This window comes from Clinocottus analis, unplaced genomic scaffold (genome assembly GCF_023055335.1).
Source record: "Clinocottus analis isolate CAN_PGR_092001 unplaced genomic scaffold, fCliAna1.0.p SCAF_13, whole genome shotgun sequence".
In the NCBI taxonomy this organism is placed as follows: Eukaryota; Metazoa; Chordata; class Actinopteri; order Perciformes; family Cottidae; genus Clinocottus; species Clinocottus analis.
This window is the reverse complement of record NW_027175854.1, coordinates 13,022,861-13,048,832: the sequence shown is the minus strand read 5'-3', so window position 1 is coordinate 13,048,832 and position 25,972 is coordinate 13,022,861. Positions and strand designations below refer to the sequence as shown.

Genomic DNA, 25,972 nt, shown 5'->3' with positions numbered 1-25,972 from the left:
CAATTAGTGTCGCTTAACTCATGAGTCTATTTCAATGGAAAAGACTCTTTATGCATTCCTTCTCACTATCCCTTTTGGTAAGACTTTCTCTGTCTATTACGCATTATAAACACATATATGATGCGTTATCATCTGCTCATGATGCTAAATATTTATATTTAAACCAAATGTGAATGATGCTTTACAACAATACGCTTTATACCTGCTGGTCATTCACTGACATTTCACATTGTATTGTAATTAAATATACAGTTGAAATACATTATAATAAAAAAACTGTTATAATAACAACTGTTATAAGACATTAAAATGTAAATATAGGCTATAATAGAGGGTCATTTCTTGGTTTCAATGAAGTGAAAAAAATCTATAAATCTATGTTAGAAAAAGTTTGTAAGATGTATTTGTTGAACTGGTCATGCTCCAATTTATCACAACTGATAATTTCACTCACGTAATGTTCCCCCCTAAAACCTGACTCACATAAAACAACCTTACGTCATCCATAGATTACTTATATGCTGTAGGTCAATTCTCCTAAAGGAAGAAGAATTGTCCCAGAAATAATTATCTTGAATTTGACTCGATGATTCAGTTGTTCATCACCAAAACAAAGAAATTGGAATACAACAAATTAATTTACAACATGGTTTGTGTTTTCTTTCCCTTTACTTAAAACAAACAACCATTTACACTGACTCATAACAACGTGTCATGGGTCATATCTATATCTTCACTCTGAGCAAACAACGCCCACTTTCAGTCACATATAATCACATTATGATGCATTATAAAAAGATTATAATGTATTACAACTATTGAAATTATGTCAACGATCAACATCTATGAGGAAGTATTCCTATAGGTCTATTTACAAAATGATCTAATAATAAGTTATGATGATTGTGATTAATAGTTATGAACATACACAAGTGCTTATAACCATAATGATATGATGTGATAATGTGATTATAGCACATTATGAGTAATGTATTACAGACATGCTGCTACAGAAAGGTCCTCCCGTTGGATGAGGATGAGCCTCCGTATCAGCAGGTGTTAATCCAGCTCATGTTTTCCCGTCGCCTCTCTGCTCTCACGGCTGATTACACTCCGGAGGGAGGAGGGCTGGTCGGTCCGGGCGCTGCTGCACACTCACTAGTAGCCAACATGGGCAGTGTGGAGCATGCCAGCCTCTGAGCACAGGGCAACAGCAGCACGGTGAGCGGCAGCAGAATGTAACTACTGGAGGACTCCTCGCACTTCTGCTTCCATTGGTCCTCCACATCACCTTGTGGTTGCCGTGCAGATCCAGGCTCCACCATGGAGTTGGGGAAAGTTCACCTGAACCTGAAGACTCTGCTGCTGACGATGATGATGTTCAAATGGGGTGAGTGGAGACAGCAGTGTGTTGTTGTGTTGCCCCCTGACTTTAAGGGCAGTTTGAAGTGAAGTGGGCCTTCTGGATGAACATTTTCTGTAATTGCAAGCTGGAGGACTGAAGTAAATCTGTGTGAAGTGAGGCTTTAATCCTCTTTCCTGGCAGAGCAACAGGTTGCACGGGAAGCGTTTTGGCATGGATGTAAATGTCCACCAGAACTGTTGCGGCTTGCTACATGCTTATTGAGTAACAGTACATATTACACTTGATCATGCTTTGGTTGGGGCGGTCCTGAGGATTCTCCCTCTCTCAGGCCCCAGGAATGTCCCTCTTGTGCTCTATGGACGCTGACAAGTGGGGTGTTTTAGCTCCCACTATATGAGCAGACTCAAATAGATGTTGGGAGGTGGGGTGGGAGGGTATGGGGGAGTCCTTTGTCACTTACAACAATGATGAGAGGTTTGGCTAGTTCCCAGGGCATTTCCCCGACACTGAGAAACCTGGAGCATGTGGATCATCATTGTGGTGTTTGGTGGGCAAACCTCTCCACCAGGCGCTTGAACAGCGGCGGTGTGTAAGAAGTGGTTGTCAAAGCTGTGGCTTCAATGTTTTAACCAGCTCTTTCTATCAGATTTGACACATGACTGGTTCAGAATCGGAGCCTCCTCGGTCATGCAGAGTGGAACCGGGGAGGAGGATCTCATTCATATTTGTCTGCGCATGAATGGAGGTGCAGAATGAGGTCACATAGTGTGCAGAAAGTTGGGATTGTCTGTTTTTTTTTCAAACAATGTTCCATCAACCGCCATTATCCACAAGAAAAACTTAATGCTAAACTTTTTTGGTGTCCAGCAGTCAACTCACATAGGACAAATAGACAAATAGAGGTTTTTATTTCAAAGGAAAGTGGTTTGTGATGTGATGATGACACATGGCCTCTCCATGGAGCGTAATGTAACGGACATAACTCACTATGATCCCAAGAATAGGCCACCGTAAAAAACACCCATCAGGACAAATGATGCAACAGACAACTTTCGGAAACAGACAGTTCATTTACATGTGGTCTGAAATGAAAATGCATACTTTTCTTTTCAAATTGCAGCTTCTATCTCTAGTGCATTATCCTATGATGGAGTGAAATAAACCCTCTTTCAAACTTTCTGAACATGAATTGTCTCTCGGTACAAAAGTAGACAGACCTCAATCTCAGTGTGGCTTGCTGTCAAAATAAAGGTTGAATATTCAAATTGTATAATAACTGAGGTGGAGCAATGTTCCGTTTTATGGTCAGCATAGCTTTTCCCAGGATGCTACAGCGTCCCCCAATATGCAAAATGTCCCTCACTATATATGTGATGTGAAGATGAACACCAGGAAGACGCCATCCTCACCTTCACCAGTTAACAGAGGGGAACAACAAGGAGGAGGCTTGTAGGGGATGAAAGCACCAGAACTTTCCATCGCTGAGTTATCAGACCAATAAACTGCAGTTATTTGCAAATACAATTATTTTATTTATTTATTTGATCACGTCCATGTACACATCGGGAATGGACCTCTGAGACACATCATACATGGACACATGATCTGATGATGAAATATGATGATATCCAAAAACGTCCGGAATGCAGTTGTAATCTCTGTTGGGCATAATCAATTGGGGGATTATGTTTTATGACTCAAGTGTGTGTGTGTGTGTGTGTCTGTGTGTCTGTGTGTGTCTGTGTGCGCGCGTGTGTGTGTGTCTGAGAGTCTGTGTGTGTGTGTGTGTGTGTGTGTGTGTGTGTGTGTGTGTGTGTGTGTGTGTTTGTGTGTGTGTGTCTGAGAGTCTGTGAGTGTGTGTGTGTGGTTTGTCTGAGAGTCTGTGAGTATGTGTGTGCGTGTGTGTGTGTGTGTGTGTGTGTGTGTGTGTGTGTGTGTGTGTGTGTGTGTGAGAGAGAGAGAGAGTGTGTTTGTGCGTGTGCGTGTGTGTGTGTGTGTCTGTGTGTGTGCAGGCCGATGGGTCCATAGAAGCGTTTTGGCTGCAGATTCATTTCTGATATGTGAGGATCCACTGAAGGTAAACATGACACCAAATGAACAAATCTCATCTTTTTTTGTGGGGGAGAGTTCAGGCTTCTGCTTCTGGGCCCCAGAGACCGTTTGACTACAGCCGAGTGGAGACGAGCTTCCTGTCACTTCATGCTTGTCGCTTCATTTACAGAAAAGAAAACTAGATTAGCGGCTAATCTGTCTCAAAGGGAAGTGAGAGACAAAAAACAGATTATCACAGTTTGATTGACGATGCCATTGAGAGCGGCAGACGGAACGCTCTGTTCGTGGAACGCGCTCGCTGAGCGGAGCGGAGCCGCTCAAAAGAACATTTAGAAAGCATTCATGCACCTGGAACACTAAAGAGCCGGGTGTGACTATTACCTGGAGCTGTGTCAGGCGTCTGAGCTGTCTGAGCTGTGTCCTGTTGCATCACGTCTGATACAGGTGTCTGAACAGTCAGGGGTCACTGTGTGTGTGTGTGTGTGTGTGTGTGTGTGTGTGTGTGTGTGTGTGTGTGTGTGTGTGTGTGTGTGTGTTTGTGTGTGTGTGTGTGTGTGTGTGTGTTACCATAAAGGATGTACAGGATTTCTGCATATTTCTCAATAGTCGCAAACAGCCATTCTGCAGGTATCAGAAGGGGGGAGGGTTATTTATTTTTTATTTGAAGTGCTATTTAAAGGTATTTGAATGTAACAGGAGGGTTAATAGGTCCAGTTCCTAATGAAGTAGATCTGTTCACACACCAGTTGTTGGGACTGGCCCGTCCCATTAGTTAGAAGAAAGTTATACAAGATTGATGTCTATGGCAATGTGTGTAATGTTAAAGCAATAGTTCAACACCATGTGCGTGAGATATGAATATCCATCTCATGCCTTATGTTAAGTACGTAGTTGGAGTCAGAAAGTGATTAGCCTAGCTTAGCATAAACACTGAAGTCTGTTCCAAAGAAAGTAGAATGCAACACTGGAAGACTTGAATATTCCAGCAAACATTTTACAAGTTGGAGATTAAATTCATGAGGGACCGAGTATGAGAAGCGGCAAGAAGAAGAAGAAGAAGAAGAAGAAGAAGAAGAAGAAGAAGAAGAAGAAGAGCATACGACTTCCAAGAAAAAGAAAGGAGGAGAGCGTGTGAGAGACAATATGGTGACAGAGAGTTGGAGGCTGTAATCTGTGCAGGTATCCTGCCACCCGGAGATTAGAGGAGCAAGGGGATTGACCCAAAGAGGCCAGAGGGATTACAACATGCAAAGGCTCTGTAGGTCAGGGAGGCCATCAAACCTGCTCGCAGGAGAGAGGGGGAGAAAGAGTGGGATGGATTAGAAGTGGGGGGTGGGGATCAGAGGAGGGGAAAGCTTTGCAGAGCGCACAATGGAAACCAAAGCAGGGAGACAAACATTAGAGTGAGAATAAAACGTGACATGATCACACATCTAAATTTTATATATTTTTTTCAAACGGGGTACTTACTGTGGCGGATCCGTTAGAATGAATTGACTTTGACCTCAAAGGTCGCCGTCCGGCTGGAGCGACTGCAGTCTGAGAGCATCAGGAGACTTAAATGAGCAACTCAGATTAATGGCAATGTGGTTGCACACCTAATGCTGTGTTCACACCGAACGCGACCAAATTTGGTCGCGTGATTACATGCAAAGTCAATGCACAGCTGCGTAGGAGCTGCGTAGACGCGACTTTTCTGAAGAGTGACGCGACAGACGAACTTGAACAGCGAGTTTGCCGCGGGGCGAACAGAGCATTGGACGCGACAGCTTGTAGCGCGAGTTGAAATTTCCCAACTCTGTCGACAAAAATGTGTGAGTCATAGTTGCGTCAGCCAATCAGCATTGAGATGTTCCGCTCATCACTGCCGTCCTGTTGTTGAATCAAACTTCTGCCGGCGATAGCGATGATAGCGGCCGTCATTCAGACGCTGTTGTGGGACTACGGATAATAATGAACCCAGACACCATGGAGTTTGATGTTCTGACGTATGTGGAATTAACACAACAAATATAAGGTAGAACTAGTGGTTATTTCCATGTTGGATGACTGCTGGTTACCGTTGTAGTAAGCTAGACGCACTTCCTGAAGTCTGTGAAATTCACTGAGTTGTGTGCGGCTACAGATGGCATTTATGAACCCAAACAGGAGGGCGTTTAATATTCCCACATTTTTGTGACTTCCACAACAAGTATATAGTAGAACCAGTGGTTATTTTTTCCATAGTTTATAGCGTAAAAGAAAGCTCTTTTCCCAGGGAGAAGCTACGGAGATAAGCCACGCCCCCTTTGTGGCAGCTTGATTAGTCATGCTGCGTTTGGTGTGAACACATTTTTTTTGTCGCGCGACACAACTGAAACGGCAGACGCGACTTGAACATTTTGGTCGCGTTCGGTGTGAACACAGCATAACAGTCGCAGGAGCGGCTCAAAGCTAGAGCAGGGGCATCAGATCCCCGGCCCTGCTGGTCCACGATGATGTGTCCTTGGGAAGACACTTAATCCTCAGCGATAACTGTGACCAAGTGTCTTAGTTGCCTGACCGTCCATCTTGGAGAAGCCTCTGGGCCTTTGGGCCATACTTCTCGGGTTCTGGGGGAGCTGCTCCACAAACACAGAGTTTTTACTCTGACACGCATTTAATTAAAGAAAGGGTCAAACAAATGAAATGAATTGAATGAATTAGTTGATGGTTGAACTAAAGGCCTCTAGCTTGCCACATGATTGGACGACGTTGGGTCAGTGTTTGACCCAACAGCACTTATGTTAAGTTTCTTATCAAGCAAGCAAAGGATCACCTCCTCAATCAATTACCATGTTTATCCTGGTCTCCTCCTCACATCAGGGAGACTTGAGCCTAATCTCAGAACGCTCCACAGCCACCTGGGACTCCCCTGGCCCTCCGGCGGCTCACGCTCTCCCGCGGTCCCCCTGTAAGCCGTAACGCTCAAACACAGTTAGCGTCCACAGTCGGGTGGAGGGGAAGCTGCATCTCGGCTGCAAATTGGAAATGACACCAACCGTCTGCTTCGGAAAGGGCGACGCAGGGACACGGCCGTCAAGGCCGAGCCCGGCTGCCAGAGAGCACCTCAAACATAGTGATCCATCGTGGGGTTATGGACCAGTGAGGTGTCGGTATGACTCTGATGTCACTGCCTGTGGGGGTTTGTGGTTATTTGGGATTCATATAGAAGACGTTTACATCTTTTTTTTTACACCTTTTAAATAGTTGCTGCTTGGAGTCAGTAGAGCCACCACTAACTCTTTTAACACGTGCTTTAGGCCCACAGGCTGTGCAATCTGCTTTCATCACAATCCGTACAGTATGGAGCTGTGGATTATGGATATTACAAACTAATCATGGCTGCTACGTGCTCCTGTGCCAGTGCAGACACTGCTCGGAGCTTTTCTTTATCGCTCATCCGGGGATCATTCCCCAAAATATTAACGTGTACTCACTTGACTCTCTCAAATAAATGATAGTGTGACTGGAAGTGACAGTTCTTGGTCGTCAGTACCAGGGAACAGTCGTGACTGCGCTCTGTTTAAAGGCATGACGCTGTAACTGTGTGCTCGTAATCTGTTCCCTCGCGTTCTGAACTCTTCTGTCTGCAATGACACAGTGTGTGTGTGTGTGTGTGTGTGTGTGTGTGTGTGTGTGTGTGTGTGTGTGTGTGTGAGTGAGTGTGTGCGTGAGAGTGTGGGCGGAGGTTAAACACTATGGGTTTCTGAGAGTGTCGAAGAAAAACGTTAAAATGTAAATAATCAGAATTTAACTCTATCTTGTTCCTGTAGGATTTGCAACAAATAATAAAAGTGACTTATCCCATTAAATATTCTCTCTCTCTCTCTCTCTCTCTCTCTCTCTCTCTCTCTCTCTCTCTCTCTCTCTCTCTCTCTCTCTCGCTCTCTCTCTCTCTCTCCCATTCCTCACCACCATAACTCCCTTCACTGTTAATATCTTCCACTTCAGTGAGATTTTGGAAACAGGACACTGATCAAAGTGTAGGGGCCTAGGGGGAGTGGACGAGGGGCTAAGGGGAGTGGACGAGGGGCTAGGGGGAGTGGACGAGGGACTGGGGGTGTAGTGGATGGGGGTGTAGTGGAAGGTGTGTTGAGATTGTCCTAATGTGAGGAATGTGGACTAATTCCCCAGAGGCCTGGTGGCGTTGGCCGCTGCAGGGAGACAGCGTCTGTATTGTAACTCCTCAATTTGAGCGCTGACACGCAGAGCGTGTTCAGGAGGACGCACAACGACGGAGAACAAAAGGACTTTTATTACAATGTGGTCCTGCGAGCGTCTCTGTGAAAAAAACAAAACCATAAATTATAGATAATTTTTGCTAACAGGTCATAATTCTACTCTCTAATATCTATTTTAAATTGTTGTGAAAAGTCTTTAACCAAAAACTACATTTAAAAAGATTACATCATGCTCACGTTATAATGAACCTTCGCCCAAACTAACTTTTACCAAATAGAGAATGCACACTCGCTAAAACTGGGAAACATTTATGAAAATGTTTATTTTATTGTCTCAAGCAAAAATGTCTATTATTGATAACTGTGATTATTAGTATTTGCATGGAGACGAGCATATCCCCCCCCCCCCCCCGCACTCCCACCCAAATCAATGGGGCCAGTAGTTTTTCGGTAATCCTGCTGAGACACAAAAGCGGGCCCTCCATCAGGAGTCCCAGCAGACCAAGGCCTCCATTAAGGGGTCCTGGCGGACCAGTTCCTCCATTAGGGGACACTAGCGGACCAGGCCCTCCATCAGGGGCCCCAGTGGACCAGGTCCTCTACCAGGGGCCCCAGTGGACCAGGTCCTCCATCAGGGGCCCTGGCGGACCAGGCCTTCCATCAGGGGGCCTTGGCAGACCAGGCAGTCGATCAGGGGCCCCGGCAAACCAGGCCGTCGATCAGGGGCTCTGGCGGATCAGGCCCTCCGTCAGGGGCCCCAGCAGACCAGAGCCTGGACACGTGAGGGCCAGTTGCTGGACGGTGAACGTTCAGGGTTTAACTCCTCTGCACCTGAACATCAGAGCCAGGAAAAGAAGTGAGAGCGGATTAGAGGTGTTACAGGTTTACAGGTAACCTGCTGCGGTCACCTGGTCCTCTCAGGACGCCGCTGCGAGGAGGAGACGCACGTTTAGTGAGCGGGCCCCCGGTTTCCTAACAGCACATTGATGGTCATGTGACTGAGCCGACCCAAGGCCAGTTATGCTTTTTATTGATTTTACAAGTATAATCATTTGGTCACACATACTGCTATGACGCTTCATTATCTGCTTATAGCGCTGTATTATTGTAGTTGTAGGCACAACACATACTCATAAAGCTTTTGTAAGGACCTATAAGGTCAAGTATCAATATACTTCATTATTGTTTCTTATCACTGTTGGATGCATTATGAAGTGACTACAAGTTACCATAAGAGGTCATTGTTTGCTTCAGGTTAATTACAAAAATATCAATAAATCTATGAAAGAACAACACACTGAACGTGAAATGTATTTCCACTTTAATAATCAGTCTTCATCCCATTCTCTGCAATGTGATAGTTATTGTTAGAACGCATTATGAATATGTTTGAGGGTTATTGCTATGATAATATAGTGCTATACGTGGAACATATCATAGTGTGAGTATGTTTATAATGCAATATAGACTTGGCCAGCATAGAAAGTGTTGCCAGTGATGTAACTGGGTGCCATGTGATGCAACATCCAGTTCCCAGTTAACAGCAACCTGTTAAAACCATTTTTTTCTTGCTGATGTGGTTGTTCTTTATTTTTCTATTAATAGTATAACTCTTCAGCTTCTCTATTGTATTGCATGTAGATTAATTTGTTTGTTTTTTATGTTTAAAGTTGTTGTTTTTGTTTGTTTGTTAATGCTGAAGCGAAAGGATTTCCCATCGAGGTCTAATAAAGTTGAGGTGCAGTGCAGTGGTTAAGTGCAGTTTTAGTATTTGACTTTAAATCATGTCCATACTGTTTATACTGTCTGTATCATATTATCCATCCCACTGAACTGCACCTCAACTGCTTCTTTTGCACTCTGGACAGACGCAAACTACATTTGGTTGTCACAGTACTTGTACTATGCGCAATGACAATAAAGTTGAAACTGATCTGATCTGAAAAGCTTCTCATTCTCAATCCCAACGTCAAATACAAACGCTGAACTGTGAGCTGCACCGGGCTTTAGTAAGTCTTTCCTCATCAATAGCATTGTTACAAGCATAACATTCCCTTTGTCTTTTTTTTTTAGGCATCCTCTGCACAGCCACTTCGGACAAATGTCTGTCGGGCCCGTGCCAGAATGGAGCTACCTGCGTGGACAACATGGACGATTACGCCTGTATCTGTGCTCGGGACGGGGTCCGACACATGGGCAAACACTGCGACGAGCTCTACGACGCCTGCTCCTTTGCCCCGTGTGAGGACTGCACCAGCACCCCCGGCACCGCGCAGTACCGCTGCATCTGCCCGGACGGCCTCACCGGGGACAACTGCACGGAGGAGGTGGACGAGTGCCAGAGCAACCCGTGCTCCGAACCCCGTTCCCTGTGCGTGGACCAGCTGAACGGGTACTTCTGCAGGTGTCCCGCAGGGTACGGGGGACGGGGCTGCGGGACGCACGTGACCGACTGCGTCGACGAGCCCTGCAGGAACAACGGGACCTGCGTGTTGCGCCCGGAGGGCTTCGCCTGCCGATGCGCGCCAGGGTTCGAAGGGAAGACCTGCGAGGAGGACGTGGACGAGTGCTCCTCAGAGCCCTGCCAGAACGGGGCCATCTGCATGGACGGAGTGGCAGAGTTCCACTGCTTCTGCGTGCCCGGCTTCCAGGGGTACACCTGCGAGATCGACATCAACGAGTGTGCGTCCCGGCCCTGTGAGAACAACGCCACCTGCATCAACGAGAAGGACCACTACCAGTGTGAGTGCCTGGAGGGCTTTGCAGGTACATCCAAAAGACACACACACACACACACACAACTCATCATTACGCTGAATTATCTCTGTATTATGCAGAGCGGGCGCGTGAGACTCACCTGTAGTAGTAAACCTGTATCTTAAGCAGGACTCCTGATATTGCAGCTTTCTTTTTCTTGGAAGTCGTACACTACTCTCATTGGAGAAGGGAGACGTTTCCAAATACGTCTGTTTTTTTTCTCATTTTCAATTGTTTGTTCGCTTAATTTTTGGGGTCTCAGTCCCTAAGAGGCACAGGACTTTGGGGTATGTAAACAGGAAGCCTATCACTCCTGTGAAGGCAGTCCCCTTTCGGTCGTACTCCATCAGTGTTCTCATGAGATCACCCTGAAGAACCTATCGCCTATCAAGGACAATGTCACGTGCCCATCCAATCACATGTAACGGTCTTAAGAGTGGGAGGGATGTGGTGTCTGGAGGGGCCCATAGCTCATTGTTAGCCCTTGGGCCCCACAACAGATAGTTCCAGTCCATGCAACACAGTATCTAGTATCTAATAGTATCTAGTAGTAGTATCTTGCTTTCTTTCTGTCAAACATGTTTGAAAGTTCTGACAAACATGTACCTAAACAGCATAATTACATCTGAGAAAAACAATTTAAACTGGATTGAAAAAAAGGGACTTGGAAAACAGTAATAGAACGCCACACTGCTGCAGCCTCCTGTGTGTGTGTGTGTGCGTGTGTGTGTGTGTGTGTGTGTGTGTGTGTGTGAGTCAAGATGTTTAATATCATGCGATTTTCTGCTCGCTGACAGCGTTTCATTCGTTTTTCTCCTCGTCCTTCGCCACCATTTGTTATTTCCAAAGTGTTTTGTTTGTTCCTGATAGACTGGGCATGGGGAGTATTTTAAGTAAGATGCTGTTCGTCAGACGTCTTATCTGCGGCTCAGATAACGTCTCCGTGTAGGGTGAGAAGAAACACTCACGTCTTGCATTTTCTTACACTCCCCTCTTTTCTCCTTGAGCCTGCTCTGTGTCAGAGGAGCCCCGCTGCATTCCCCTGTCACTCTGCCCCTTTGTTTAGACCATGTGAAGACGGGCTTTTATCATCTGGGTATCTGGAGACCAAAATAGACAGACCCATACAGACATTGATGATATAGCCAAAGGAAAATGTGTACCATCACATCATTTGACTCTAAACAACAGCAACCACAACTTCATTCCATCATCACTATCCTCATCATCACTCTTCACGTGTCTCTTTCTAAACACACGTTGACTTCTCTTGCACCAGGAGTCAACTGTGAAACCGAGATCGACGAGTGCGAGTCTGGCCCCTGCCACAACGGGGCCGTCTGCCATGACCTGATCGCTGCGTACTCCTGCGAGTGTCTGCCCGGGTTCGACGGCGTGAACTGCGAGGTCGACGTGGACGAGTGCGCCAGCGAGCCCTGCCGCAACGGAGCTGTCTGTCACGACATGGTGAACAGGTGATTCGCTGTAGGCTGACAGCTGTGACTTTAGCTTGGGCATCCCTTTTTCTGAAAAAGAAATACCCAGAAATCTTATATTACTATTAAAAGTTCTGAAGGTAGGTCCAGAGTCCTTTTATGTCCTGCTAACATTGTCATTGTCAGGAACAGTTTGTTGGATTTAGGGGGGATTATTGTCATAAAAGGAATATGATGTTTTACCTGCAACTTAACAGCCCTATGGGGGTTTCCTGTTCACTTGCTGCTCATTGACATGTTGTTCCTGCTCATGTGTGTCTCTGCAGCTATGAATGTGACTGCAGCGATACAGGGTTCCAGGGTGACTACTGCGAAGTGGACATCCCCGAGTGTGCCTCTGATCCCTGTCAGCATGGGGCCTCCTGTTTAGAGGGAGTCAACGAATACACCTGCCTCTGCTGGCCAGGTACTGAACAACACGCTGCACATCGAACGTTCCTCGACCAACACAAGCACTGAGCCCACTGTGCATGAGAATCTGAGTCTGCAGCACTTCAGCTGATGGTTTTCACAGAACCACAATTACATGTACTGGCTTCCCACTGAGGCAAGAACCGCATGGCCAATTATATTTAGAAACATCTGGATTACTTTTTATTTTTGACACATCACATACCTTTCTCATCAGTCTACGCTTAGAGTGGACAGGTCAAACAAACACAGGACTTCACCCAGGAGCGCGCTGTCATTGTCCTGTTTGTAATTTATTTCAGTGACATAGATGCCACTAAATCCTACACACTAACTTTACATTGTGTAATAAAAGCAGTTACATTTTGTTTTGTTTCAGTTTATAACCTTAACCACGGTTAATAACTGCAAAGTCCTGAGGTACCAGTTGACAAACTAATAACAATACCAGCTGTGTTACTTAAAGACCCAATGTTTCAAAACCACAACCCAAATATTATTGGATTAAACTCAGCACGTTGAATTAGTTTGGACAAAGTCAGAGGAACCATGAATATTTGGAGAACGTGCCATGACAATAGCAGGGAATACAATATTTTAGACCAACTAACGTTGACCTGGCTATACTAGCATATCTAAAAACACAACAACATAATGTAGCAGCTATACATATTAAGAGTTATTAATGCAGTCATGAAAAAGTTGAGATTCCCAGTTTTTGTGATATCGTTAAGATGCTTCTCTAATGTGAATGAGGTTGGAAGGAAGGTGGAACGCTTCCTCTGTGTCTGCGTGTTCAGTGGGAATAAAACATTCTCTGCTTTGTTTTCTCAAGGTTACGAAGGACCGAACTGCGAGATCGATGTAGACGAGTGTGCCGATCAGCCCTGTGAGCATGGCGGGGAGTGTTTTGAGCGTTCAGACCCGTCTCACTGGGAGCTGGACTGGGAGCTCAGCTTTGCGGATGCAGCGGGATACATCTGCCAGTGTCAGCCGGGGTTTGCAGGTCTGTCGCGCTAAAGACACCAATCAGCCATACCATCAATGTTCTGGTTTGATTCATCATCATTTCTTTCACATTACAGGCGAGAACTGCTCTGTCAACATTGACGAGTGTGAGTCAGAACCCTGCCAGAATGGAGGCACTTGTGAGGATAAGGTCAACGGCTACACCTGTACATGCGCTGTAGGATTTCTAGGTAAGACTCAGACCTTCTCAGAAATGACACAATCTTCTGTTCAATATAAAAACACCAAATATAGGCTTTGTATCTCAACATAAGACAACACTTAATATTTTCTGCTGTTTTGGCACGTACATACATTCAGTCCATTCTCACCAACGAGATATCTCAGGAACGCCTTTGCAAATGTCTTAATATTTGGTACAAACATCCACCTGGACTCAAGGATGAACTGTTTTTGGAAGTCACAGGTCAAGGTTACCTCAGGTCCGACACATTTGTGTGTTATATCTCCGGAACGCCTTAAGCAAATTAGTTGGAATGCTTCAGACCTCTACGGCACTCTGCTGCATTAAAAATTCCCTTCAAAATAAAAGCTAGTTTAAAAACTAGTGGCAAATGCCCTGGCATCTCGTAGAATTATTGGCAACTGCTCGGGACGCCCTGGTATCTGAGCTGGGAACCGGAAGTGAACCAGAAGTTAACCGGAAGTGCCACTACGTAATTAATGGCAACTGGTCTCACATGCAGTGGCATCCGGACATGCCTGTATGAGGTGCCGGTGCCACGATTTGAGCTTGCTCCTACTGATATAAATTCAGTTATTTTTATATATATTCAGATATTCTGTTATTTTTTGATTTATTCAGCTTTTTTTTATTTTTTATTTTTTTTAGCTATTTCAAGCTATATTGAGCTATTTTCAACTATATTCCACTATGTTGAGCTATATTCAGCTATTTAAAAAAATAATGTAAGCTTTAAGCTTCAGCTTTTTGCATTCCAACGCATTTTCAGAAGGAAATGTTCTTTCTGGTTCTATTTGATCCTTTCTCTGACCAAAAAGAAAAAAGTATAATCTAGAGATGGACAGCAAGTAAATAAGTTTTAACCACAGCACAGTTTCAAAGTACAGACAGGGACAGATAACATCACAACAGAAAACATACAAACAAAAATAAAATAGACACCAAAGATACAAGAATCAGGAGCATTTTCAAAACATGTAAAGAAAAGTTATTAAGTGTGTCTTGCAGCTCGTTCCAAGCTTTTGGGGTGTGAAAAGACTAATCTTTATGAGGATTAACCGGCAGGGTTTCAAAGATGCTTACAATGTTATCACAATGTCCCCAGTTCAAGTCCAGTCAGGTATCAGGTATCATGCCAGTCAGGCATGTAATCTCCATTCTGCCCTCATTTTCTGTCACATAACTTCTGTCTTCTATCATAACGGTAACTGACGTCACGGTAATAAAAATGTAAAAAATGTAAATCCAGCTAACGTTCACAGAAAAGGTCTACTCGCTTGTCCCTGTCCCAACATGTGTAACCCTCAGTGTCGCCTCCCTCTAGGTCAGCTGTGTGAGGTGAACATTGACGAGTGTGAGAGCCAGCCTTGCCAGAACGGCGGCTGGTGTGAGGACGGCAGGGCCTCCTACACCTGCCACTGTCCCGAGGCGGAGCCTGGTGAACTCCCCTGGGGAGGCGAACGCTGCGAGGTGAAACTCTACGGCTGCGTGGACCACGAATGCCAGAACGGAGCCACCTGCCACCCGTGGCTGGAGGGCGGCGAACAAGGTCACACGTGCCTGTGTCCTCACGGCTTCTACGATGAGCAGTGCTCCACGAGGACGACATTCTCCTTCTCCACTCCTGGATTCATTCACATCCAGGTTGTGCTGGAAGAAAGGACACGGAGGGAGGTGGAGCACCGCGTTCACCGTGGTCACGGGGTGCAGCTGCGCTTTCGGACAACTCTGCCCGACATGTTGCTCTTCTACAGAGGGGACGCGGACAATCACCTCATCTTGGAGATCGTGAACAGAGGTCTTCACGCAAAAGCCTTTTCTGAGGAGTCTGAACTGGATGTAACATTTCCTGGTTTAGTCAGCGATGGAGACTGGCGGGACGCTCATGTGTTTGTAGATGAGGAAGGCCTGGTTCTGATTGTGAAAGGCCGTGGCTGTGACAGGGACGGATGCAGAATTACAGATGGCGGTGCTGATGAACCACCCTTCCAGCCCTCAGAAGCGTTCACTCACATGTATGTGGGCGGAGCCCCAGAGGAGCTTTTAGAGGTCTCTGCAAGCAGTGCAGGCTTCATCGGCTGTATGGAAGACCTGATGATCGACTCTAAGCCTATCCTACCGCAAACACTCCCGGAGGATCGAGGCCACGAGCTGGGATGCAGTAAGACGGATTGGTGCACGCCGGACCCCTGCCATGGACATGGGCGCTGTGTGGACCTGTGGACCAGCTATCAGTGTGACTGCTACCGTCCCTTCTACAGCGAGAGCTGCTCTAAAGGTAAGCACCTTCACCAGCAAGTCCTTTTCAAAAGCTTTAGACCAATGCTGTCAAACCAGTCAACAGGTGTAATTTATTAAATGAAGCAAACCCACTGTGTTAAAGTAAAAGTACTGCATTCAAAATATTACTTCAGTCAAAGTATAATGAGAAAAATGTGCTTAAAGTATACAAAGGAAAAGTGCGTACTATAGAGAGTGGACCTAGTCACTGTTATATTCTTATATACTGTAATATTGTTGTGTTACTAATTCATTAAAACCATGAATTTTATAGTTAGTCAAGTTAGAGCAAATTATTAATTATTAAATTGCTTGGTAGTTTAATTCAGAACTTAAAGTCCAGCCCAATATTTCCTCATACAATTGTTTGTATGATATTTTATCTATATATATAATATTATTTATAATTAGTTTTTCTACAAATGTCCAGAGTTACGTGACACGAGTACATTTTGTATTAAATTGGCAAAGTAACCAGTGACTATAGCTGTGAAATAAAAAGTAGTGAAGTAGAAGCATGAAGTACCTCAAAATGTTACTTATGTACAGCGCTTGGCTATATGTACTTGGTGATATTCCACGTTGGAGTAACAGTAGACTTCATCTTTGACAGTTGAAGCCAAGATACGAGCGTAAGTCATGTAGGGAAAAATAACCTTTGACTGACTTTCGAAGATGAGGAGGTAAAAACTGTCGCCCCACTGACTGAGGCTGAATCTTCAGGCTCGGTCTGAATCTCTGTCAAACACAAATAAATGGCTGTTGTTTGTAGACAGGAAGCCAGTGAGGGATCTTGGCCAGGAAAAATGTACGTGTCATTTAAATTTCACTGTCACTTTGTAAGCAATGAGCTGATTCAAAAACAGCAGAAGATGCAGTTAGCTGCCCCACGGTTTACTCAAGTGAATTGCCCATTTACCCATATTTCCCATGTGATGGTCACCTGAAGATACTGAAACATTGAGGTACATTACTAAATGTTGTCGTCCTATTTTTGTAAGTAATCCAAACTTTCAAACCTCTCATGTCAGAGTTCCCGTCATGGACATACAGCCACGAGGACACGTTGAGCTTCAGTGTCCATGATGTCGGCAGGAGCCACGCGAGCAACTTCAGCGTGTCCTTCTTCCTGAGGTCGTTGAAGCCAGACGGGCTGCTGTTCCAGCTGAGGAGGCCCACCGAGGAACAGGGCGGGGAGGTCTACTTCTCCGTCTACCTGGGGATGGGGAGGGTTTTTGTCAGCTCTCTGCCTAACAGCGCCTCACTAACAGCGCCCGTATTTGTGACCACTGGCGAGAAGCAACTCCTGCAGGTGGAGGTCCAGCACAAACAAGTGATCTTTAGACATGCGGGCCTTCGCTACGGGATCGGAGAGGTCCCTGAAGTGAATGTCAACAGCGGGGATCGGGCATACGTAGGCGGACTCCCGGGAGACTGGGACTCGGAGGCGTGGGGGGGGCATTACAAAGGCTGCCTGCAGGACCTTCGCTTAGACTCAGTGCACCTAGACGCGGAGGCCTGGAACGACTCGGACCAGGAGGGAGCGTATCTCCCAAGTCATGCTGAAAATGTGAAGAAGGCCTGCGTCAGCGATGACACTTGCAAGGTAGGAAATTGTTCTTTAAAGCGTTCTGTTCCTTACCAAAATACTAACAATAGCTAGTGTGGGCCAGAGTCCTAGTTATTAGGAAAAACATATTAGTTTTGAGAACCGGATCATTGCAACCGCTTCACTTTCCTTCAGTTCTGCTTCCTGTTTCCATATGTTTTAAGGGAAGGGCACTTTCTTCTTCTTCTTTACGTTTGTCTTTGACTCATGATAAATCTGTCTCTTTTAGTAATCCACAGAAGTAGGGAGGATGGGTGGGTCAAGTAATCACAGGACTTTTACCCAGGAGACCGCTGTTTGTGTGAAGCCAAAAGTCAACGTTGACTAATTTTAATCCATGCACATATCTAAAACAATGTAACAGAAGTACTTACTTTTTAACCAACTGGTGGCAAAATGGCTACAAAGCCCCCATCACTGCCGTGACATTCAAATTACATCTGATACGGACTCAGTTGATTCAATTCAGAAAAGCTGGATTTGCTCTACACCTGTTTGAATATAAGTGGATGATGCTAGTCAACTACTAGCACCAGCCGATGTGAAGGTGAAGCAGCAGATGTCAATCAACTAATGGAGACGTGCTAACGTGCTTGAACTGACTTAACACTATACTCCATGTCAAACCTGCACCTCCTCCCACATAAGAGGTCTTACACCTCAGATTTTAGAGACACATTGACCCATGACAGTTTTGGATCCCCGTCATAACATAGCATAGCTAACCGTTTTACAGCTTTTTCAGTTTCAACCCTGCTCTGAAGGTGATTCACTGTCTGAGCACCTTACATTAGATATTACATATCTCGATGTTTCCCTCTTCAGATGAAGCCTTGTCTCCATGGAGGAGAATGCATCGTCACGTTCAACGACTTCTTGTGTTCGTGTTCGGCGGAATACACCGGAAAAACCTGCGAGACGCGCGTGTGGTGTGTTAGCGATCCTTGTGTCAATGGCGGCCACTGTGTGGACCTCCCTGATGGATATGAATGTAAGAACATCCCAATCATTTTCTAGTCATATCTTTGGGCAACACTAGTGCCCATAAGTACACTGTACACACCAGACAACCAGTGGTCTTGACTCTGACTTTGAAGTACTTTGTCTCATCTAATTCCTTCAGAGATATTTCTTATTTGTTATATATAAGCAGCATGCAAATAATATTTTTTAGAAGATGATGTATATAGAGTGCATTGGATATATTGTATGCTTTATGGCTAAATGTTGTCCTGTGACCTTTAAATGCTGACTTCCGAGGAATCTACAGTACATTACTAAAAACTAGGATGTCATTATACTTAGTTCACAGATCTACAAATAATGAATAGTGAAATTGTTTATTATATACCCTTTCATATATTTTAGATTAAGTGGTGGTATCTCTCAGCAGACCATCAATTCCTCCTAAAAGTACACTACCTCTGATGAAGCCAACATTCAGTTTTTTTCAGTTTCTGCAATTCACTGCATCCCAACAAAGTCAGTCACACTAATAACTTGTATTTGATAAGCTAAATGTCACGTAGGGTTCCCAAAACACTTCTCCTCTTGTGGAGAATCTGCTGCTTACAAAAATAATCTTGAGTTCTTTAGAATATCAGCAGAGGTAGGAGTGATTTCTTCAGTCCTGAGAGTTAAATAATAATGAAGAAATATAAAAGAACTCGTTCTCGCCATTGACCTCTAGGTGTGAACAACGCCACGTTTGACAACAACCCTGTACACTACAGCGCTGGAGGCTCTCTGGCTGACCCCGTGTCCAGCATATACATGGAGCTGCGAACCCGCTCTGAGAACGCCGTGCTCCTGAGGGCCTCCCGGGGCTCCGACCTGCTGACGGTGGGGCTGCTGGACTCGTCGGTCCGGGTGGAGATCCACATCGGCAACCACGTCGAGGCGCTGGCCTTCACGGGAGTCCGCCGAGTGGCCGACGGCGGCTGGCACCGCGTCACCATCTCGATGGTCGAGAAGGAGCGCAAAGCCTCTCCCTGGGTCATCACCGTGGACGGGATCACGGACGGCAGCAGCGCGCCGGAGCGCGCGGGGAGCGTGCGCTTTCTCAACGAGAAGGGGGCCACGCTGGCCATCGCAGAGAGCTTCACCGGCTGCCTGGGGGCGGTGAGGGTCGGCGGAGTCCACCTTCCTTTTGTTGATGACTATAAAGCCCCGCAGCCGTCTCAGTTCCACCTCGCTGGAAAACCAAAGATCCATTTGGGTTGCACCAGCGCCCCTGTTTGTGACTCGGATCCTTGTGTGAATGGGGCCACTTGTGAGGACCTCTTCAACAAGTTGCGCTGCGTCTGTGACTCGGGTTGGGAGGGAGAGCTGTGCGAGACGGACACCGATGACTGTGCGCCTCAGCCCTGCGTCCACGGCACCTGTAAGGACTACTTGGCCGGTTTCGAGTGCCGCTGCCACTCCGGATACGCCGGCGAGCTCTGCGATGAGGATCTGGACGAGTGTGAGCGTCACGCCTGTGAACATGGAGGCACCTGTCACGACGGACCCAACATGTACACCTGTACGTGCCCCAAGGGCTACAGCGGCCCTCGCTGCCAGTGAGTACTGTTCATCGCTTCCAACAGGAAGTGGTATAATAATAACAACTTTCTTTATGTTGCATCTTTAAAAACAAAGTTTACAAAGTGTGTTGACTGACAGCAATAAAACAACAGGAAGCTCCACTGAGGCCAAAGCAAGAAGCTAACGTAAGAGTTAAACCCTGATGAAACAGTACAACAGATCAAACCAACCAAGGAAATAAAATAAACGAAAAACATTTAAGTCATTTAATATTTAGGGACACTGCAGCCGAGCTCAGCCAACATTGGGTGAAGTTGACCCGTTGAAAACTGTAAAACCAATTTTGTCTCCAGACCTTCTTTTTTCCCTGTGTTTGTGTCAACGTAGGAACCCCAAAAATAATGCCAATACTTGTGTTTATTGTATGTCTTTGTTTAGCAAAGTCTTGGGGAAAAAATGTATATCTGCAAAAAACTCACTTTTAAAAGATATTTTGATCATAACTATAAACATCCAGCATGATATGAGCCAGATTCCCCAAAAATGCCTCCTGGAGCAGTCAATAAGACAAATGGACCTGCACTTGTACAGTGCTTTTCTAGTCTTCCTACCACTCCTTCCTACCACTCCTTCCTACAGCTAAAAGTGCGTGTTTCTGTTATTCACTCAAAGCGCTTTAACACTACATGACATCACTCACCCATTCACACACTGATGGGAGGAGCCACCATGCAAGGTGCCACATTAGTAACATCCACCATTTATACACCGTAGGCGCAGCTACGGGAGCAATTTAGGGTTAAGTATCTTGCTCAAGGACACATCGACATGGGCTAGCGGCGCCGGGGATCAAACCACCAATCCTCTGATTGAAAGACGATCCTGTTCACCACTGAGCCACAGTCGCTCAAAAGACACCTTTTTAAAAAAGATTAGGACCTAAAGAATCGGAATCTGAAACAAAAATCACGATAAAACAAAGCCTTGTCCTGTTACGAAATAGTGTCAGTCAAAAAACTGTGTCGTTCGGTTCAAAAATGGAAAAATTACGTATTTTATACCAAAAGATTGTCTAAATGGGGCATGCTGGGACTTAAAATGGCCATGAGAGGATTTATTCGGGCACAATTAGACAGTCACCATTCACATCTATGAGCAAATCAGAGTCTTCATTCAACTAAAGCTGCATGTCTTTGGGAGGAACCGGAGAACCCAGAGAGAACCCGTGCTGCAACAGGGAGAACATGCCAGCTCCACACAGAAGAATCGTTTAGGATGGGGAATCGAACCCCGGCCCCTCTTGCAGTGAGGTGACGGTGCTCGCCACTACACCACCGTGCAGTCCATAACAAAATAATAACAGAGATAATGAAATAAAGTGTTAAAGCGACAACATCACGTAAAGCCAGTCTCTAAAATGGGTTTTAAGCTGCGGTTCTTCCAGCCAGAGCTCCTCAGCATTCAACATTTCTTCTATATAGACCCAGACATGCTATCACAGCAATGAGTAAAATCTTAAAATCTATTCTACACTAAGAGGGAGCCGGTGAAGAGAAGCCAGGGTTGTGGTGATGTGATGAGGTCTCTTTCATTCACCGTCGATTGAAGCAAAGTTACTCCCTTTTTCCTCCAGGTGGGACTATCCTCCAATACAGTGTGGGGAAGATGTCCAGTGTGACAATGATGGCGTCTGCAATGATGGGCTGTGGGGAGCGAACTGTACATGTATGCCCGGTTTCACAGGCAGCAGGTGAGCTCACTTCTTATAGATTTTACTCCTTTTTTATTGGAAACTGTGCGTTTTAGACTAACTAACAGGGCCAAAATATGAGTTAGCTAAATTATATTTTACTTAGTAGGAACTGGTGAAGAGGGGAATCCTCACGATGTCTCAGGCTGGTACGAAACATATTTAAAAATCAAAATGTCGGGTTCAGAAACGGCAACATTGAGAAACATACAGTGCTAAATGTAATATGGTGACGATGGAGAACGACTGTAATACAATGAAGAAACACTAAAGACCCTTTCACAGAAGACATTTTGACTGCATCAGCTCACTGTGGTCATTGATTCAGTCATTAGGGGAAAAGTAAGTTTCTTCCTTCTTACTTTATCATGTACACTTTTCCACTCAATGCTGTGACTGTTAGCAGTTCTACTACGGGAAGCTGTGAGGAACATCTCACCTATGTCTGAATACAAACAATAACCTGTTAGACAAGAAAACATCCAAGACACACATTTAGGTGTTTACTTTGTCTGTAGATTTTTCCTAAATTCACCAGCAGTTAGGATTAATTAATTTCAACATAACATTTCAGAAAACCCCAAACACAGTTATTAGCTGGGAAGTTTCATGGTTATGTGTATTAGTTCCATGTTTACCTTGTGGCTTCTTAAGTCTTTTCCCAGACTCCTCTTCTCCTCTTCAACAGCTTTTACATACAGCAAACATTTCAGTTTCATTCCTAAATATATTCTAAAGGTTTATCCATCATTCATAACCTGATTTATACAACATGCTATGCCTAAAAATATGACGAGAATTTGTCTTTCTTTGGCGGTTGACAATCTTTGATTTATTGGATCAATTTAAGTTATATCCAGTAAAACCTGTGACTCTTATATGTCAACAATTCAAAACAAGCATTTTGAACTCTGCTTTATATAAAGATTTATTCAAATCAGCACATAATTAACAAGATAACGGCTCACTTGTGCATTTAAACATACAATTTACAAAAATGTGTAATAGAGAAAATAAATGTCTTAATGAACGTAATCAACTGGGGTAGTTTTATTTATTGTTTACTATATTCACCTGTAGTGCCTCCCCTTCATTTACATAATTATATAAAGAAAGAACATTTGTATAAAGTACAAAAAGCTTTCGTAGCAGCCTCCCGACTGTCCGGAGTGAAGTGGATGACCTCACAGATCGGAGCCCTCGTGTGTTCTCTGTCTCTCAGGTGCGAGTCGGAGATCGACGAGTGCGAGTCTAACCCTTGTCGAAACGGCGGCTCCTGTCTGGATCGATTCAACATGTTTGTGTGTGAATGCCCGGCCGGCTACAGCGGGCCAACCTGTGACACTAACGTATGTTTGTTATACACTCTTCTTCTTTGGTTTCATACAACATCTTCTCACACACAGCTCGTCAAATACCGTAGTGGCTGCAAATCTTTCCGCAGTAGTAGTTTCTGTTGTGAAATAGCTGAAGACGTGACTCCCCCACCCCCTCTGCACCTCTCACAGAAACAAGCCCACAAACAAGCGGTCCCCTGGCTAGTGGTGGCCATCCCGCTGCTCTGCCTCTGCGTGCTGACCTTGATCATCGGCATGACCTTCGTGGCGCTCACGGCAAGGAAGAAGCGCCAGTCGGAGGGCGCGTACAGCCCCAGCACCCAGGAGGTGGCCGGGGCGCGGCTGGAGATGGACAGCATGCTCAAAGTCCCGCCGGAGGAAAGACTCATCTGACACGACTGAGCAACGAAGGGCGTGAGAGGGGGGAGCCGAGCGCCGCGGGCCGGTCTGCTTGGTCGGGACTTACTGTGAAACACTCTGGGCTAAACACAGGTCCCTCCTGGAGGGACCGGGTACTGATCCACGGCAGCTCGTTGTCACAACAGCCTCAAATCCTTGTACTGGATTACGTCTACGCTACACGCGCTAGTTTGTCGATGGCAGGCCGTAGTAGTTCTAACTAGTGCGTAGAGGACAGTTTGAGGACTTTCTTTCACAGCGATGCACACACACGCACACACAAACACACACACACACACACACAAAGTATTGTGATCAGATGCTCGGGGCCTAGCTGTGACCCCCTGTAGTAGTTATGTGTCAATATACTACACCCCTGACCTTTGATCTAATAGATCAAAGAAAAGACCATTTATTTGTCCAGTTTTACTTGTAATGTGGTAATGTGGGTCTTCATGGTGACCACTGCGTGGTTCTTGTCTCAGCTCTTTTAATTTATCATCACTTTGCAGCGTTGTCTACTTCTGCAGTGGATCGATGGCTCCATCTGGAGAACCATCTCCAGCAGCTGTTTATCCACACAAAGCCCGGATATTCACGTAACCCAGTGCAGCAAAACTACGGTTTTCACATCCAACAAACATGCTTGCATAGTTTCTCACTAGGTATGAATGTAGGATTGATGCCTGAAAGCTTTAACATCCAATCAAACTGCCGCCTGGGGACACCACGACCCGCCTCACAATGGAGGACGAGGCTCCAGGCCCTTTCTGGTCCCCCTTACTGACAGAAAATGGACGTCATGTCAACATGGTGATTGGCGTCAATCAACTAATCAATTCCTCGCTATGAGGTATTGCGTTACGGCACCGCCACAATCGGATGAGTTATGTCGCATGACGTCCCCCAAAAAAGCTCCAGAAAGTTACGTCAGCTTAAGCGGAATGAGAAGATACAGCTGCTCGTCTTTGCTCAAACCCCCAACACACTCAAAAACACTTCCAACATAAACGGTCTCAAGATTGCAGAGGTGTTATGATGTTGAGTGTACCGCTAATGTATCGCTAACGTACCGCTAATGTATCGCTAACGTACCACTTTATGTGCTTGGGAAGCAGAAGCGTACACTGGATACAGGACTCTGTACTGCACACGTTGTGGGAGTTTGTAAATTACGCCCGTTCCAGTTTACTCCTCAACAAGGGCACGTGTTTCAGAGCGCTCCCTCTGTGGCGAGCCTGTACAGTTTGTATATTTATGTTTAATCTCCGTGTTAACTTCTGTTGGCGTTTGACTGTTAGCGCCTTACGGACACAAAGGGAGTGTATGCTTGTGTTCGTCTTGATGCCGAACCCATTCACACTTCGATGAAGGTTCTCACAATGTAAACCCCTTTTTTTAGGATACACGGTTGTTAAAAAAATAAGTAATAAAAGGAATAAAGTACTAAAACATGAAACCTTGTACAGCACACTGTAATGTGATGTGATAGTTGCTCTTTTTTTAAACAAACATGTCATTATTTAGTAAAGAATTTGATTATTTTGTATGTACAAAATCTAGGATGTTCACAACATATTATAAACATGCAATAAATGTGTTCCCAAGTGTCTGTTCGGAGTCTTTCCCAGCATGCATTAGGCTCGAGGATAGGTTGCTAGGCTATCGAGCACATTCAAGGATCTGAGAAAGTTACCCACCTGAAACCAAACATGTTCCACTCACGTGGTCTCAAACTGTTCCAGGGTCCTCATCTCAAACTGTTCCAGGGTCCTCATCTCAAACTGGTCCAGGGTCCTGGTCTTAAACTGTTCCAGGGTCCTCATCTCAAACTGGTCCAGGGTCCTCATCTCAAACTGGTCCAGGGTCCTGGTCTTAAACTGGTCCAGGGTCCTGGTCTGACCCGTGAGCAGACGCTCCGGTTCATGAGACCTGATTGTTCAATGGTTGTCAATGTGATTTGTTCACTCATTTTCAGCTGCTTGTGGCTTTTTGCCACTGGACCAGCTAGCAGCAGAATGCTAGCGCTAGCTGCTCACGGAACCGGCTGTTCCCCAGCTTCCTCTCGTCCAAATACAGTCACTTTGAGTTTAAAAAAACTAAAACCAAGATGGCAATGCCAATATAACAAGTTCTAAACAACAAAATGGAAACTGAGCAGCTTCATGACGGGTATGTCCTCTTTTACATTCTATGCTCTCAACTAACAGGACATTAAGAAACCCAGACAAAAAAAGAGCAGTGTCGTGGATTGCAATATTTGATTTTAATATTTCTTTTGTACATTCTGTGTGATTGGACTTCGAGAAAAAAGGTCAGTCATCAAAAAAATTCATCCTGAGAACCACTTCATGGTCCCCAGAGGATCATACTTATCAAGTATTGTGTTGAGGGCTTTGGATATCAAATGTGAAGAAAAGAGTTAGGGTTAGTGTATACAGTTAAAGTAATCAGAAATCAGTGGGTGGCGACCTACACTTCCATACTACATGTCCTGGGAAGATGAAGAATATATCTGCACCAAAAGACAGATGAACTTCGTCATCAGAGGAATATACAAGGACAGTAGAGATC

General features: G+C 45.2%; 1 protein-coding gene across 1 annotated transcript; it reads left to right on the top strand.

The window, feature by feature from the left end:
- Window positions 1–1,323: 1,323 nt before the first annotated feature.
- crb2a (crumbs cell polarity complex component 2a) lies at window positions 1,324–24,956 on the top strand. The gene is made up of 13 exons (XM_068574324.1): window positions 1,324–1,390; window positions 9,694–10,386; window positions 11,657–11,852; window positions 12,140–12,279; window positions 13,120–13,290; window positions 13,370–13,483; window positions 14,822–15,775; window positions 16,809–17,383; window positions 18,212–18,377; window positions 19,077–19,947; window positions 21,546–21,662; window positions 22,885–23,011; window positions 23,171–24,956. Exons 1-13 carry the CDS (start codon window positions 1,324–1,326, stop codon window positions 23,390–23,392), a joined length of 4,413 nt encoding a protein of 1,470 aa, XP_068430425.1. The 3' UTR covers window positions 23,393–24,956.
- Window positions 24,957–25,972: the final 1,016 nt, after the last annotated feature.

Coding starts and splice junctions, on each gene's coding strand:
- crb2a (XM_068574324.1), top strand. CDS start 1,324: ATGGAGTTGGGGAAAGTTCACCTGAACCTGAAGACTCTGCTGCTGACG. Junction 11,853..12,139: donor TGTCACGACATGGTGAACAG/GTGATTCGCTGT, acceptor GTGTCTCTGCAG/CTATGAATGTGACTGCAGCG. Junction 23,012..23,170: donor GGCCAACCTGTGACACTAAC/GTATGTTTGTTA, acceptor CACCTCTCACAG/AAACAAGCCCACAAACAAGC.